This window comes from Limulus polyphemus, unplaced genomic scaffold (genome assembly GCF_000517525.1).
Source record: "Limulus polyphemus unplaced genomic scaffold, Limulus_polyphemus-2.1.2 Scaffold47, whole genome shotgun sequence".
In the NCBI taxonomy this organism is placed as follows: Eukaryota; Metazoa; Arthropoda; class Merostomata; order Xiphosura; family Limulidae; genus Limulus; species Limulus polyphemus.
In genome coordinates, this window is record NW_013665657.1 from 1080189 (window position 1) to 1096092 (window position 15904).

Consider the following 15904-nt stretch of genomic DNA (forward strand, 5'->3'; position numbering starts at 1 on the left):
CAAACCACTACATTAGGCCTATAATGTTTACTAGATCTAGACCTTGCCTGTTGCATATATTGCCAATCTTGCACATGAGTTAATATCTTACATCAATCTCGTATTTTCTTTTTGTTGAACATAGGCTTAATTGTAGGTTGTACTCTAGGACTTGTATTTGATCTACAGATGAATGATGGAATAGTGTAATTTACTTCTGTACGTCAATTCGATCTCAAAGTATTTCAATGGCTGGTTTTTAAAAGTTAAAACTGCAAGCGTTATACACACAAATAATGTACCACTGTGTCGTATTTACTTAACGTAGGGCAGTTGCGCTATATCCTAGGGGAGGGCATAATTATTAATTAATAGGCATTATAGGCCGGAGGAAATTTTGTGCCCCTTCACACCTGTGCCCATGGGTGACTGACCCCCTTGCTACGCCACTGCTAACCCCTTATGTTAAAATTTACAAATCACATTTTTCATGTAGATGAAATGATGAGCAGTATTTGTAATTAAAAATTTTGATAGCATCCTAAATTTGAAATTACCCATTCTCAAGGACTAACTGTATGTTTACAAATTTTGAATTAATCAACCAAACATAATTTTGGGCTTATAATCTATGCTGACCCAAAATGGAAAAAAGATTTAAAAATATTATTTGTAAACTTGCCTTTTGAAGTTTTGCAACGATTTTGGTTTTCTCATTTTTCCCAACGTAATTAGCTAATTTTTTTCCAACCTCTAACTCCTTACCAGCCCACCATAACTGTGTTTGTGTTACTTCCAAGACATCAAGAAATGCCTAAATAAAAGTAAACAAGTTCATGAGAGGTGGTTTCACACTTTCAAAAAAAAAAAAAGACACTAAAGTCAAAGTATTGAAAAATAATAACCATATTGAGATTACTTTTATGAGACTTCTCAAAAAACTATCACAAACTTTAGTTGTCCATCCATGTACACATAAAAGACAACTATGTCTAGAGAACATTTATAGCTTATTAATATATTGCATGTTGCAAGTGACCTTATCTATATGCAGGGTTTGTACAACCTCACTAGACTTTTCAAGTTCCATAGCTAAATATTTGTATTAATAAAAAACTTCAACTTAGACTTTTTCTTTGTCATTTAAAGAAGATGCCATAAACCAGATAATAGAGCTAGGGCATCATTATTTCAGATTAGTTAGATATTTAGTAAATTTTTACGGACTTTCAAGCACTTTCCTCCCCAAAATGGGATTTTCAAGGACTTACTTCTACTATGTCAAAATTCAAAGACTTACAAAGGACCTCTACAAGAAAAATCCTTTATATGTATCTTGATAAAATGGTTTATATGTGTGTTAAGAGTATCTTTTATATGTCCATTGTAAGTCCATGTTGTTTACCTTAAAAAGACTGCTTGTTCATAATCTTCTTCTACTAATACCACATGAAAAATTATTGCTTTAAACTTACTTGTGGTTTGCTGTATTCAGTGCCTTACATGTACACTGTGTGATGATAACAGTTTTCTGAAACGTATGACCTGGTTTTTGAAACATGTCATATGTTATACTTCATTTTGATTATAATATTTCAAGGCATTTTAAAAAATTAAATTAAATTAATATTTTTAATTTAATAAGCCTAAAAGCATTGTTAGTTGCTAATAATATTTATAACAAATACACATTATCTTATTTACACATGAAAATGACAATGTGGCCACAATGTAAGGAAAGATATCTGGTATAACTGGAATTGACATTTGTATAAAGTATTTTATTTGTTTGTTGCTAAGTGTTAAACTGCACAATAGACTATCTAAGCTGTGCCAACAACAGGGATAAAGCTCCAATTTTAGTGTAATAAGCCCTTAAGCTATTGCTGAGCCATTGGAGAGCATAATAAGTGGTGATAAATGGATTTTTTATCCATGAGTGTGAAACTCTTTGCTTGAATACAGGTTCTCAACTGAAGAGCAGAATAAAATAGCTGTCCTTGTAAATAAAGATAAATTTATTCTCTTGATATAAGAAGAACAATGAATAATTGTTTAATTTGTTTTTACCTGTGTTCCCGAAAGATCCTCTTCATTGTCCAGCTCTTTCTTTATGGGTTCATGTGGAGGCAAACCCATTGGATACACAATCATGACTGCACCTTGCAATATATCAAGGGCTTCTTTAACCATTGTCTGGCTCAGACAGACATTGGCTTCGATTTGTTTCTAAGATTGATCATTAAAGTTTATTTATTTATTATTATAAAGTTTTATCTAATGAAATCAGTATATGAAAAGCTACACATAAATGCGTTAAATTCATGTACTAAGTTCAATATGGCTGACATAGATACTAACATGAGCAATTCTGCTACAGATTCCCTGGCGTGCTGTATGAAGTAATAACCACAGAACTTAATACAATGGTACATATATTTATCAGTTAGACTTGAGCACCAAAATATATTTCTCATTATTTATTAAAAATTAGATGTAAAATGTCATCAATTAGACTTCAACTGTACACTAACTTTCTCAAACATTATTTAATCCTAAGAACTTAAGAATGCAAGTGAAGAAAAATGTATAAAAATACATCAAATACACTATATATACTACATTCAGTGCCGACATGGCCATTTTTCCTAATATCAGAACTCATGAGGCTGGCTGGGATATAATGGATGTAGCAGTGGTTCAGATGCAATTTATACGATCAAATTGCAAGAACCACAAATAATATGGTGTGAACTGTATTAAGTTGGTGAAGTGTAATTTTCTATTAATTTTATTAAAGTCATTTACAAATCAGAATTAAAGAAAATATTAATAACAGACTGTTATTCACTTATTTTAACACCAGTTATTTATAATTACTATTCATTCTAGTTGCCTTTACTCATCATTCAGAAGGACTAATGAACCAGCAAGCTAGTCTTCATGTTCCCAGAATGTGTCCAGCAACCACAGTGTCAATGTCGACATGGGAAGACTATATCAGTAATTCTAAGAACATAACAGTAAAAGTGAAGAAGGAAGTAAATTATGCTGAGGATTTAGTAATTATACTACTAATAATAAAAAGAGCCATATAGCATTTATTAACTTGAGATTTTTTAAAAAACCTTTTACATTTAATAAAATATATAACAAATTAAATGTCTGTTAAGTCATCCTTCTTCTCATCACATCAGCATTCACAGACCACTTCTTGATACAATAAACTATAAAAATTATAATTTATTACACTTTAAAGCAGGTCTGTAGTTTCTGAGAAATGCATTTAATTGTTCAGGTTCTGTATTAGTCTGTTAATATGTTAGCAGGTTAAAAGCAGTGTTGAAATATAAAATCAAAAATCTTTCATACAAATGTTTTTACAAGCATCACAGTAGTTTTAATAAACAAAGAAATGCTACATTACATCACAGTGGCCACATACATAATAATTACAGTGTAGTCTGGGCCTATACTGATTTAAAAAGTACACAACATTAAAAGGAAAAAGATGAAACAAATGAAATAATGCTCTTTTTATTTGTAAATGTGTGTGTGTGTAGACATATTTCTGTCTCAATAATTCGTTTATATCTATAGAATAGCCAAAAAAATCCATGTTCTACATTCTATAGTTCACATATAACAGAAATAAAAGGTTTCTCAAACTGTACATGTGTGTGTGTAAGTATGTTTACTGGTCTGTACAGTCTGAAAAAAGAAGCAATACTTTACAGCATATAAGGGCTACCAGACACCAAAATTTTTTATAAATTTTTGCAAATTTAGGACATGTATTTTGCTGCAACTGCAAAAATAAGTTTAAAAACCACATATAAACAAAGGGTTGTTAAAGAAAGTTTTAACCTTTTATTTACTGCTATCTAATCAACTTACTTTTGAAACCTTGGCTTTGGCCTCACTCAAGGTCTTAGTTAATACTTCTGCCATTTTCTGATTTGGAGCTAGAATATAAATAGTTTAATAGTATTTGAAGTTAACGCAGATTGTAAACTAAAAACAAAAATACTAAAAGTATATTTTCATAATGACTGCAAAGTAATATCTTACTAAACAGATACTAACATTTAGGGAAAATAAAAACATATGCTGTGAAACAAACAGATGAAATGTCAACAAAAGACCTTAATTTAAAAGTTGTGTGATAACTACTAATTTGAATTTCATTTTTGTATTTCACAGCCCAAATGGGACTGTATGTTCCTAATATTCTTACTTAAAGAGATGGGGTGTGGAGTGTTCAGATAGCACTGAGTCCCCCTAAGAATGACACTGAATAATGGGGGATTTGTTAAGATATTTACTGTATTCTCTGATGAACCGAGTTTGTGAGAAATAAAAATAGACTGAATACAAATTTGCAATCACAATAAACAATCTTTATTTAAAACAAGCAGTTAAAATGTATTAAAATGGACAGTCATCTTTGCTTGCAGTTAGATTTGAAAATATTCTGTCTCAGTTCAAATTGTACACAACAATAACTGTTGATCTCCTGTTACAGACTGTATCATCTGGGACCATTTACCAACAAAAGATATCTCATTTTATTTATTTGTATCATTACTGTCAGACTTTCCCAGAATGACTAGCACTACCCATATAATGATTCACTCCAAATCAAACATGAATGAGGTCATTACCTCAAGAGGTTATCTGAATTCCAGTTGAAAAGATCTTTGCCTAACCTCACATACAAGTGACCTTTCAGCTACCTTTCCTACGAGAACACAAAAGATGTTATTCTAGGTGAATCATGCAGAGCAATAGGTAGCTAGAGCAAAGAAACTTAATGATCTTCTTGATCAACATACTATGTGGAAATTGCACATACACACAAAAATAAAAAAAATTTTAAAATCTTACATTAACACAAGGAGGTTGAAAACACTTCTCCTGCCCCTTTCTTTCAGGCTTGACCTAAAGCCAACATTAATGTTAACTTTAAATCCAATAAAATTTACAAATGTGTTTGTAAAGCAGTGGTATAAATTTTTCCTGCCCCTGTCAAAACATTTACATGCAACAAAAACATGAAATGTACTTTAACAATGAATTACTACAAATAAACATTTTGCAATAACACAAGAACTTGTCACATAATGATACATGAAACTCTAATAGAGATTAATCCATACTGTTAATCATTTATGTAATAATGCTCTAGAATCCAGCAATGCATTTTAGTCCATTGACTCCATTGATACAAGAGTTAGGCTGGCTCCAGGCATCTTGGAAATTGTTGTTAGGTCCAGGTTTTCTCCATTACTGAATAAGAAGTCCTGGGTGTTTTGGTTCTTGTACCTTTCTTCATTCCAACACATAACATTAAAATGTTGTAACTACGGAGTTACAAACCTGTCCTGTTCTAGAATTACATTTAAAACATGGAGTAATAAAACTATCACTTTGGTCAAGTGATCCTTCTATAGGCTTCAGTTGTTATCACATCTTATACTGATTGTAGAAAATGTATCACTAACACAAATTACTTTCCAGGAATTTCATCAACTATGGACAATTTCACTAACTCATAAGTATTTATATTGAACCAAACAAAATATCATGCACGACTCTTACTGAAAAATTCCAGGTAAAACTATGTACTATCCAGATCATGGTGTAAGTTTTCTTGTTAATCTCATCCCTCAGTGATAATTCACAACATTCCAGTTATTTCAATGACAAAATTGAAACATTCTCTTGCTAGTATTAATTAAATAACAGGTGCACTGTATCTTCCATTAATATCCCTCAGGTCAATAATCACATTTAACTTCATATAAAAAGTCATAACATTCAGATCAAATCTTTTACTTTCATTCTCATGTTGCTTAACAATTGTATTCTTACATAATGTTTATGAATGTGTGCGAGTCCACAAATATATTTATTTATATTCATATACTGTATTGCTATATACATATATCACTATTACATACTCCAGTAGTTTATAACAGACTGCCTTTAACACATGCACAAATTACTTTGGTGGGTATCTTGACTTTTTTCCTACAATTTATTTTTCAATAACTGTTGTCTCTAATGTGCTGCCATCTACAAACTGTCAAACCCACAGGTTTTCCTTTTTGGGCATCATCAAATAAATAACCACTAGTTAACTAAACTAAGACATTCAGCTAGATTTCTCATCAGCCATTATTAATTATGCATACAAAGAAGTCATGTACAGTGTACTGAAAATAACCTATTGAGGGTTGTGCAATATGCTACTCAGGTAGATCAAGCAAATGATTCTCTTAGAACCTCAGATGACATTTTGTCTCAGAAAAGCTCTCGAATGTTTGAAAACATGGATTGCAGTGCCCTTTCAGGATAATCAATCAGCTATATCACAATATCCTAGAGATATCTCTTATTGTTAACTCTGTTCAAAAAGCTAAACCCACTTGGTTCCATCAATCTTATCACAAACCATACTGGCATTCTAGCTCATGTTTAAGTTTCCATTACTCAACAGCCAGAAGATATTTCCCAATGAAATTCTGCTCAGTAGCTCATAAAGCAAGGATTGCAACATGCCTTTCAAGTCATTAATTCCTTAGCTACATAAAATCACATAATGCAATGTATACATTGTACTGTAAAATTCATTTGACAGCTTGGAAAGTTAACATTTTCTTAAACTGAAAATATGTTTCCAATAAATACTCACCATATCTCACACAAACCTTTCTTGATTTATATTGCCCTCTGTCAACACAAATTTTCGCTTGCCACTAGCCTTAACACTCCCACTTACTCTCACATGTGTTAAAGTAAGATATCTGCATACTAACATGCATATGATTATGCAGCAACCCTCTACCAATAGGAATGCAGCACTACCTCTATCATAACTAGCACCTTCTCTAATCTTTCAGCTGTTAACTACTTTGAGATTGGTCATATCACACCAAACCACATCAGAAGTGGTGAGGACAGGTGTAAGTATCTGTCAGAAATACATTTTCAGTTTAAGAAAATGTTAATTTCCAATACAATATATTACCTTTTCTCATAAAAAGATAGAATTCCATATTGAACAAGTGGAGAAAGCGACCAAAGAAAAACCATGGGGTGAGAGAATGAACTAAAAACAACAACCATGGGAGACTGCACCACTTCTGAGGCAGGTGTACTCCTTGCCTGTGAGTAATGTGGCACCAAATTGGTGGAAACAAAGAAGGAATCACAAGAAAAATTACATAAATAATAGGACCCCCCCCCAGTGTATTGCAGTAGCATCTGGAATTGTACATCAGGTCCGCGGTAGGAAGAGGGTCCTCTACCTTTCACCAGCAGAGAAGAGCTACCATAACAATAACCCACCTAAGCAGGCACATGCACCTCCAACACAACCAACACCAGATCCTCTGGGAACTGACATCTGGCCAACAGTTCAGTCTTCTGGGGAAAAATTCAATTGACTGATCTAAATGTATCAAACATTACCATTTCTCCTTCCTGGGTCAATGGTCATAATATAAAAAAAACGTCAGGGACATTCACAGGATTACCAAAAGTTATAAATCTATGAGGAATCTCCTTCTAGACCCTACAATTCTCTTGAACAACTGTCTCTCTTCAGGAACCAATTCTCCCTCTTGTTCATTAGTCCTTAAAGCTGTTGAAGATATTATTACCTCAAAATGAAGCCTTTTATGAACTTAAACACATAGATGTTTAAACTAAAGGTGAAATACAGAAAACTCTGTAATATGATATCCTGTGGTCATGGTTAAAAAAATTTCTCCTATCTATCTACTCTTTGATACGTCAAGATGTTTAACAAAATTCTGTATTCTCTGACTAACTCATTTCATGAGAAATAGAGAGACTGGACACAAATGTAGAACTACAATAAACAATCTTTATTTAAGATAAAAAGTTAAGATGTATTGTACTTGCCACAAAGAACAGTCACCTTCTGGAGAGTTAGATTTGAATATGCTATATTTCAGTTCAGATCATGGACAAGACTATCTCTGTTTATCTACTGTACTGGCTGAAATAGTGTTCTAGGTTGAATAAATCTCACACTAACCCCATGACTAGTCATTCTTAATGAAATATAATAGGGTCATTACCTCAAGAGTGAAAATATAACCATTTAATATCACATACTACAAGTGACCTTGCAACTAACTTTTCCAGAAGACAAAAGATACTACTTTATGTGAATGACACAAAACAATATGCAGCTAAAGTAATAGGAACTTAACAACCATCTTGTGAAAAATGCATATACTTACACAGATAACAAACACTGAAAAATTATTATATAAATATGGTATAAATATGTTGAAATGCTCTATTTTTCATTTTCAATCCTTTTGGGTTGGTGAGCATTAGAAATGAAAGCAATAGATGTAGGAGAAAAATGATAGATGTAGCATTAAAAATGAATAGGGAAAGCACATTTAAAAAAAAACGTTTTTACTTATTTATGACCTTCAAATAAATGCTATTGGTACATCTTTATACAAATACAGTTTGGTATAAATTATAGCAATTTTATAGCAATGACTGAATTTCACAAACCTTTTCCATTCCTTCTTCCAATAGTATCTTTGTTTTCCACAAATCCACCACTGGGAATACATTTTTCTCCCCATTCATCTTTCAATTTTAGTTCTATTACCTGCTCATCAGTTAACCCTTGCATGTTGGGAGGAAGCATAGTACCATGTTTTGCCAAATCTTCCATTTCTTTAAAAAACAACAACGATGCACTGAATTATAAACAACAACAACCTATACTTACAATAATTCTAATTTGCAATTTTTGGATAATTTCATGACTCCATCCATTAGTGGTTGAATTTAAGGGTTTATTATCTTAAGTTATATAGGTAAATAATATGATTAACTGTTTGTCAAGACAAGTCAACTCCAGCTTTATGATAAACACAGCTTAAATTGGTTACATTATTATGTGCAATTTGTAAACAGAAGGCTGAAAGTGTCAAAAGGTTTACAATTTCACTACACTTTTAAGTTCCAATTAGTTAGTTACAGTAATAATAAATTATGAAAACACAAATGGTAAACATAAGAGATTGCAAAAATGTGGTAAAAAATGTAAGTCATAATTTCACAACAAGTCATATGACTAAAAAAGAAATACAAATTTATACAGCCAAATATTTTAATAAATGTCTAAATAATATTCTTAATGGATAAGTAAAATATATAGGTATACTAGCAATGCACTCACATCTGGCACAGCATTTAGTTTCGTACTTTCATAGAATCAAATATGACTAGATGGGGGCATAAACCCCCCAATATTTCAATATTTTACATTTAATGAGTAAATGATGTATATTTTTCAAAAGAGTGTAAGAGGATGAGTTATAATAGTTCTGTACTATATCTGACTATACTAATACAGGTACAAGCCATATATTAGAAACCCACATACAAAGGCATAAAAATTATATACACGTTACATGGTGTGTGGTGTTTATAAATGTAAGCACTTTTAAAGGGCTATATAAAATACTAGTTTTCCAACATTTACATTTATAACATGTCCCATATTTTAAAAATTTGTGACATCTATGTATCATACATGTATGAATATATAGTTACCAGTTCTAGTCTACATAGCTTTATCTTTTGCCTATTGGATTGATTTAATCAGCAGACTACCCCTGCACATGATTTGTGCAATGGCATGGGTGTACATTGTTACTATGCAGACATATTAAATATAAGTGAGCAGCATACATATATGGGCTATGCAAGGCATTAAACATTCAGTTGATGTTGGCTTCACACAGTAAAAATTGAAATAATTGTTAAACTCATACATTTAGTTGCTTATCCATTGTTATTTGAGCTTAGGAAATCTGAGTTCTTCTATCAAATTTTACTTACACTTATTCCACCAGTTCCTGAAAACAAATTGTGAAATGTACACAAGACAGGCAGAAAACTTTTCTTTATACATATAGCTATTTTTTCACTTGAAGAATGTGCAGATTGCTTCAAATAAATGTTTAAATTTAAGTTTTGTTTTCAACTACTAAATGGTCTAATTTATCAGTACATATCATTCTATCTAAAATAAAAATCCTGCACCTCGAGATTTAAAAATCAGAATCCAAGCTCTTTACATGTAATTTCTATGATTCTTTACCTAACTGAAAACTTGAGTTACAGGTCCAACAGTAATAAAAAGCTGTTGCATCTATTAAGATAATTGACAGGTAATTTAAATAATTTACCGACCTTTTACCCCTTTTCCTCTATAAGTCTGTTAAGCAAAACCATGAAAAAAATCCTGGGTACAACAAAAATCATTTCATTATCAAAACTAATTAAAAGAAAAATACACCCAACTACTTAAAAATAGGTAGCTATGTCTATGATTATGACCATGGCTTTTCAAACTCAAATAATCACTTTTACAACAAGATCTTCTTAGTAAGAGAAAGAGAACAGCAAGGTAAAATTCTTCATGTGAAGAACGGGTCTCAATATAGTGTGAGACTAAACAATAAATCATGGCAGAGAAGTAGAAGAAATAATAATGTCTGGCACAATTAAAAGTCCTTGTTTTATTATTAATCACTTGAGCCAACTACCTTTGGTAATATACATACAATTATTAGGGCTTTAAATATAGGTATGTTTAGCCTACCTACACTCTTAACAGTTATACAGGCATTAATTAATTTAAAATAAACAAAGATGAAGGGTTGGGGGGGGGGGGACAAAATATCATGACGTTCATGGAGGAATTAATTATGGAAATGTGAAAATGTGGACCACCATGTAGGCTAGTCATTTGGAGTTCAACTTAAATCCAGTTTACAATAGATTCATTTAAAATCCAGGTTTATAGTCATGAGTGGAATGCACAAGTCACACACTCAAGGAAGTTTACAACTAGAATAAGGAATTGACTTGGAGACTGAGATTCAAAACACAAACAACACTTTAAAGCAATATATTAAGATACTTGGCTAAGGCTCGGCATGGCCAGGTGGGTAGGGCGCTCGACTCGCAATCTGCGGGTTGCGGGTTCGCGCCACCATCCCACCAAACATGCTCGCCCTTTTAGCCGTGGGGGCATTATAATGTGACGGTCAATCCCACTATTCGTTGGTAAAAGAGTAGCCCAAGAGTTGGCGGTGGGTGGTGATGACTAGCAGCCTTCCCTCTAGTCTTACACTGCTAAATTAGGGAATGGTTGGCGTCAGGAAGGGCATCCGGCCGTAAAAACCCTGCCAACACCGAAAATAGCGACCCCGTATAGATACGGAAAAAGCTACGGAAGAAGATTAAGATTCTTGGCTATATCGATATTATCGAAGGTACCTTGAAATGTTTTACTGTTAAAACTATTAAATTCTTCAATCTGAAAAGGTCACTGTTCTTCAAATAAACATTCTATAATGTCCATTAAATTACTTAATACTATCAGTAAGTTATCAATTAACACACTGATTGAAAACTGCTCAGACATAACTCTTGTTAATTCTTTAATACTAAACACTATACATTCAATTTCTAACTACATTATTCGACTCTAAGACAGATAGCAATAGTTACGTAGATGGAGCTTGAGTAGGAAATGTTAGACATGTACAACATTGTTATGGGCTCAGAGATAGTTGGATCAGGCAGCATCAGTTTTCTTCAACCAGCAGCAGGTTGTTTGGTTTCTTCATATGCACCTGGAGACTGTAAAATTTCAATTGACAAACTGCTAGTAGGACCAATGGCTTCTTCATACGAGGCAGGAGACTAACTTTTAGCCCAAAAACATGGGTTTTTATACAGATTTTTTTGGTATTTTTACGATTCTCCAAATAGTGTACACATTCAACTTGTAGATCTGTCACTTAATTGGATGAATTTTTTTTGGCTCATCATAATTTTAGGAACTGAAATCCAAACTGATTCAACAATTAGTTATGATCAAAGATGGTATGTTGGCAGCCTGTTTGCATATACTTCTCGTCCTTTTCAGATCAATAATTCCTCACAGAGTCTCTGATTTCCTTGCAAATTCCTTTTATGGAAGTTGTGATCACTCTATAATGAAGTTAGTATAAACATTCAATTCTCAGTACCACCTGGAATGCATCTTAGTTTATACTTGACATATATATTTCCTTTTTTTGTTAAGTATTACTGTGTAATTTCTTGTATGCATTCATTAGACATGCCCAACTTTTCTTTATATTGCATGTAAGTATTCATACATGGAATTTTATAAAATTATATCTCTCCTTTCTCAAAGCATTTGAAAATAGCATAAAATGACCTAGAAATGCCACAAATGCTTCAGAAAAGTAATTTCCATAACTAAATCCTCAAACTCCCTCTCCATATTAGTTTATTTTACATAATGAAGTTTCCTCTATCGACAGCCCTGTCAGCAAACTGTCTCAATTTATTACTAAAAAAGAATTTACTTTCATTTTGTCAAAAGATGTCAGTTTTCCACTCCTCCACATAAGACAATGTATCTAAAAAGAAACTACAATTTGTCATATATTTTCAATACTTATGCTATATTTTGGTACGTATGCTACACATCAATATATAGACTTTTCCAAAACATAAGAATTTAGAATAATAATGGATTTAGAAACAAATCTTAATTTGCATGTGGGCTCAGATTTTACAGCATCTTTTCCTGTAGATCAAGATCATTCCTACAAAAAAAATCAACCTAAGTAACAATACACGTTCCTCTTTCTACAAGAAATTTCAAATTATCAAGGCTTTTACATGCATGTGATAAAATAGTTAATTAATGTAAAAAATTTCATAACTTTTTGTGATTAATGAATTTTGCTGTATGACAACATAAGTAATATACATCTACTTGGTATAAAAATACAAGATATGTACTCTTACCAGTACAAATTCGGCCAACCTTTAGCCTTCCATTATAAATAGCAACCACATCTTTTAAGAGTTCTGATATTTCTACATCGACTGTTGTCTCATGCAAAAATTGGGATTCATTTCCTTTTTTAATGTGAAGCTTTACCATTTTTGTTTTTCCACCCTGAAACTCAAAGAACTGCAGTTAGATTAATTTAAAAACATAGGTCAAAGATTTGAAAAAATTTTTAACTTTAATATAAAAAAATCAATTTAGTGAATATCTCAGACTACTGCAAACAAATAAACAGTAGAAACTGTGCAGCAATGAAAATAATTCCCAAATAAATTATCATTTAATGATACTGAATTACTTGTAATGAAAAGAAAGAAAACAAAAGGAATCTAAAAAAGAAGTAATTAAAAGATAAAAATCTATAAAATTCATACTACAGTTGCAGTTTTTCACATGTTTTTAGGATCAAAATAAAATAAATAACACTTTTGTTTTAGCTTTAGCATTATCCTAGTATAATTAAAATTCAAGTGATTCATAAAAACAATTGTATACTCATACCAGATTGTTTTGGTGTAAAAAGCCTGTAAATATTATAGTGAAAAATCCATTTATTTCCACATATTTTAAAATATTGTTTTACTTAATCAGTTGTAGTTCCTCTTAGTTATATAATTAAAATACACTGTTAATACTTCAACCCTGCAAAATTCATAGCTTCCATTATTTTATATTGTATTCCTTTTATTTTCTGTTTTTCTCAATGACTTCTAAACAACCATTATATACTGAATTATGAATGTCTATCTAAAGACAATTTACTTCAAAAAAATAAAACTTTATCAATTTATTCCAATGTATTAATTAGGCATTTAAAAACAGTAATATTCTTATGGTTTAATAATTAGCAAGGAGAAATGTTCCTTTTAGTATATGAACACAAACTTATACCTCACAAATTGTTTGAAACTTATCATTAGATAATTGCACTGATTGTACAAGACTGGATGACATATTATCTTATAGTATAGATAAATTACATGTTTAACACTAATAGGTGTAATATATCCTAGATATTTTGACAGAGTACAGTGTAGTGCTGTTAACACTTTAAATGTTGTGATGCTAGGCATCATCTATGACAAGTTCTAATATAAGTTTTAGTGCAATATTGTTGTGTTTTCAATTTAAACAAAAGAAATAATAACAAATCTAAAACATGTAACCTTTACATTTTTGTATTTACAATGCACATGTGCATTGTAAATGTGTTAATGATTATACTAACAGCAATTGAGCAAAGAAATCAATTATAAATTAGTGTATTAGTAAATAACAATGAAATAAACACACTTTATCCTCGGGTATTATAAGATGTATCATTATCACATGTAATATTCAAGAAACTAAGGGAAAGTGTACCATAAATTATTGTAGTTGTAGTGAAGTATAAACCATTATGAAATTGTAAATTTTAAATAATTACTTTAACTTTAAACACTAGGTGGTATTTGTACAAATCAGAATATTAAATGAGAAATAGGTCCATCATATGGCCTAAGTGTTAGACTAGTATTCTCAGTGTCTACAAGTTATAATGAACACTCTCAGGCCTAGAAGAAAGTCCGTTTGGACATTTAGTGTATAAAATAATTTAATTTTAACATTAGTGTCTACTGCAAATTTTTTATTGGTTCTCTGTCAACTTCTGGATTGAGCTTATCACACTTGTTTTGACGTCTAACTACACCATTAAATTACCCGTCTCTAGCCCAGAGTTGAGCCTCTGGAATCAGGATCCACTTTTAGTTCTACAGATTAGAATAATTACTATTAGTTGCCTGACCCAGACTCTGAACTCTAAACCTAATAGGCCTAGGCTTTACTGATTTGATAGTCTTTTTACTTCTCCATTTGGAAAACGTGAAACGATTTCGAAATTGTAATTATACTGACTAATACACTTTTAGCTAAAATCATTGCAACATATTTATTTTTAAATCATATAACATTCTAAATAATGGATCTCTAAATATTCATTCGTTACATTTTATCGTGAGAAATAATTTAGAATTACCTAATGCTGCAATATCGCTTTCACCCTAAAAAAATAGTAAAAATGGTATCACATTTTCAAACGCTAAATTGGCGGATTTAAAGTTCTGGCTCTATAATTTGTATCTGGTATGTAGACAAACCTGAGATATGGAATATGCTCTGAAATATCATTGTTAGGCTTCAGTTAAATGCAGTGGCCAGAAGTTTTTGGTTTATTGCATACAAGTTATACAATACAAATAATTACATATAAGTATGCTAATATTACCTGACTACGTAAACACGTTCTTCCGTCTAAACAATTATTACTATTTGAATTACAACGTTGCTAAGGAAACTCAAAGCTTTCTCCTAGTGTTCGTTTGGTAGCACAGAGTCGTTATTTGAAAATGTCCTTCAAATTTTCACTTACGAGGTATACAGGTTTTATTTTGTTTTTTCACATTAGTGAAGGTAAAAATTTAGTTTCTTATTTAAGTGTTAAATATACTTAATAAACAAATACCAGATTATATATGTCAGTCAAATTATATTGAAGGGCATTTTTATTACTTCGGATGGCCTGATAGTTAGGGCGCTTTTTTATTTTAATTTCGTGCAAAGCTACACGAGGGCTATTTGCGCTATCCGTCCCTACTTTAGCAGTGTAAGACGAGAGGGAATGCAGCTAGTCATCACCACCCACCGCCAACTCTTGGGCTACTCTTTTACCTGAAAGGGCCATCATGTTTGGTGGGATGGGTGTTCGGATCCACGACCCTCAGATTGCTAGTCAGGCGTCCTAAGCACCTGGCCATATTAGTCAAGAGTAACCCAAGAATTTGCAGTGGGTGAAGTTGTTTAGCAGTTGTTGCGTCATCAAGATCATGTGATTCTCACGCTCTCTACTTTCTAGAATTATCCTGTACTTTGGCGAATGTTCTAGTTCTTACTAGATATAGGGTAGGCGGGTATATATAAGAGGGGACAACGTGACAC

The 15904-nt window shown here is 31.8% G+C and overlaps 1 protein-coding gene across 5 annotated transcripts in view; it reads right to left on the reverse strand.

The window, feature by feature from the left end:
• LOC106462740 (UPF0769 protein C21orf59-like) overlaps positions 1-15310 on the reverse strand; it is a 27634-nt gene extending 12324 nt beyond the window's left edge. Inside the window, exons 1-6 of one of the 5 annotated variants that reach the window (XM_022390272.1) lie at positions 15195-15310; positions 12883-13051; positions 8545-8712; positions 3877-3944; positions 2050-2208; positions 662-793 (exon numbers count right to left, since the gene is read on the reverse strand). In XM_022390272.1, coding sequence (XP_022245980.1) covers positions 662-793; positions 2050-2208; positions 3877-3944; positions 8545-8712; positions 12883-13021 — 666 coding nt within the window. In that variant the 5' untranslated portion in view covers positions 13022-13051; positions 15195-15310. Of the gene's footprint in view, positions 1-661; positions 794-2049; positions 2209-3876; positions 3945-8544; positions 8713-12882; positions 13052-14629; positions 14767-14945; positions 14966-15194 lie in introns of those variants that run through there. The other 4 variants (XM_022390277.1, XM_022390266.1, XM_022390261.1 and 1 more) reach the window with 4 other exon arrangements.
• Between the last annotated feature and the right edge of the window lie 594 nt (positions 15311-15904).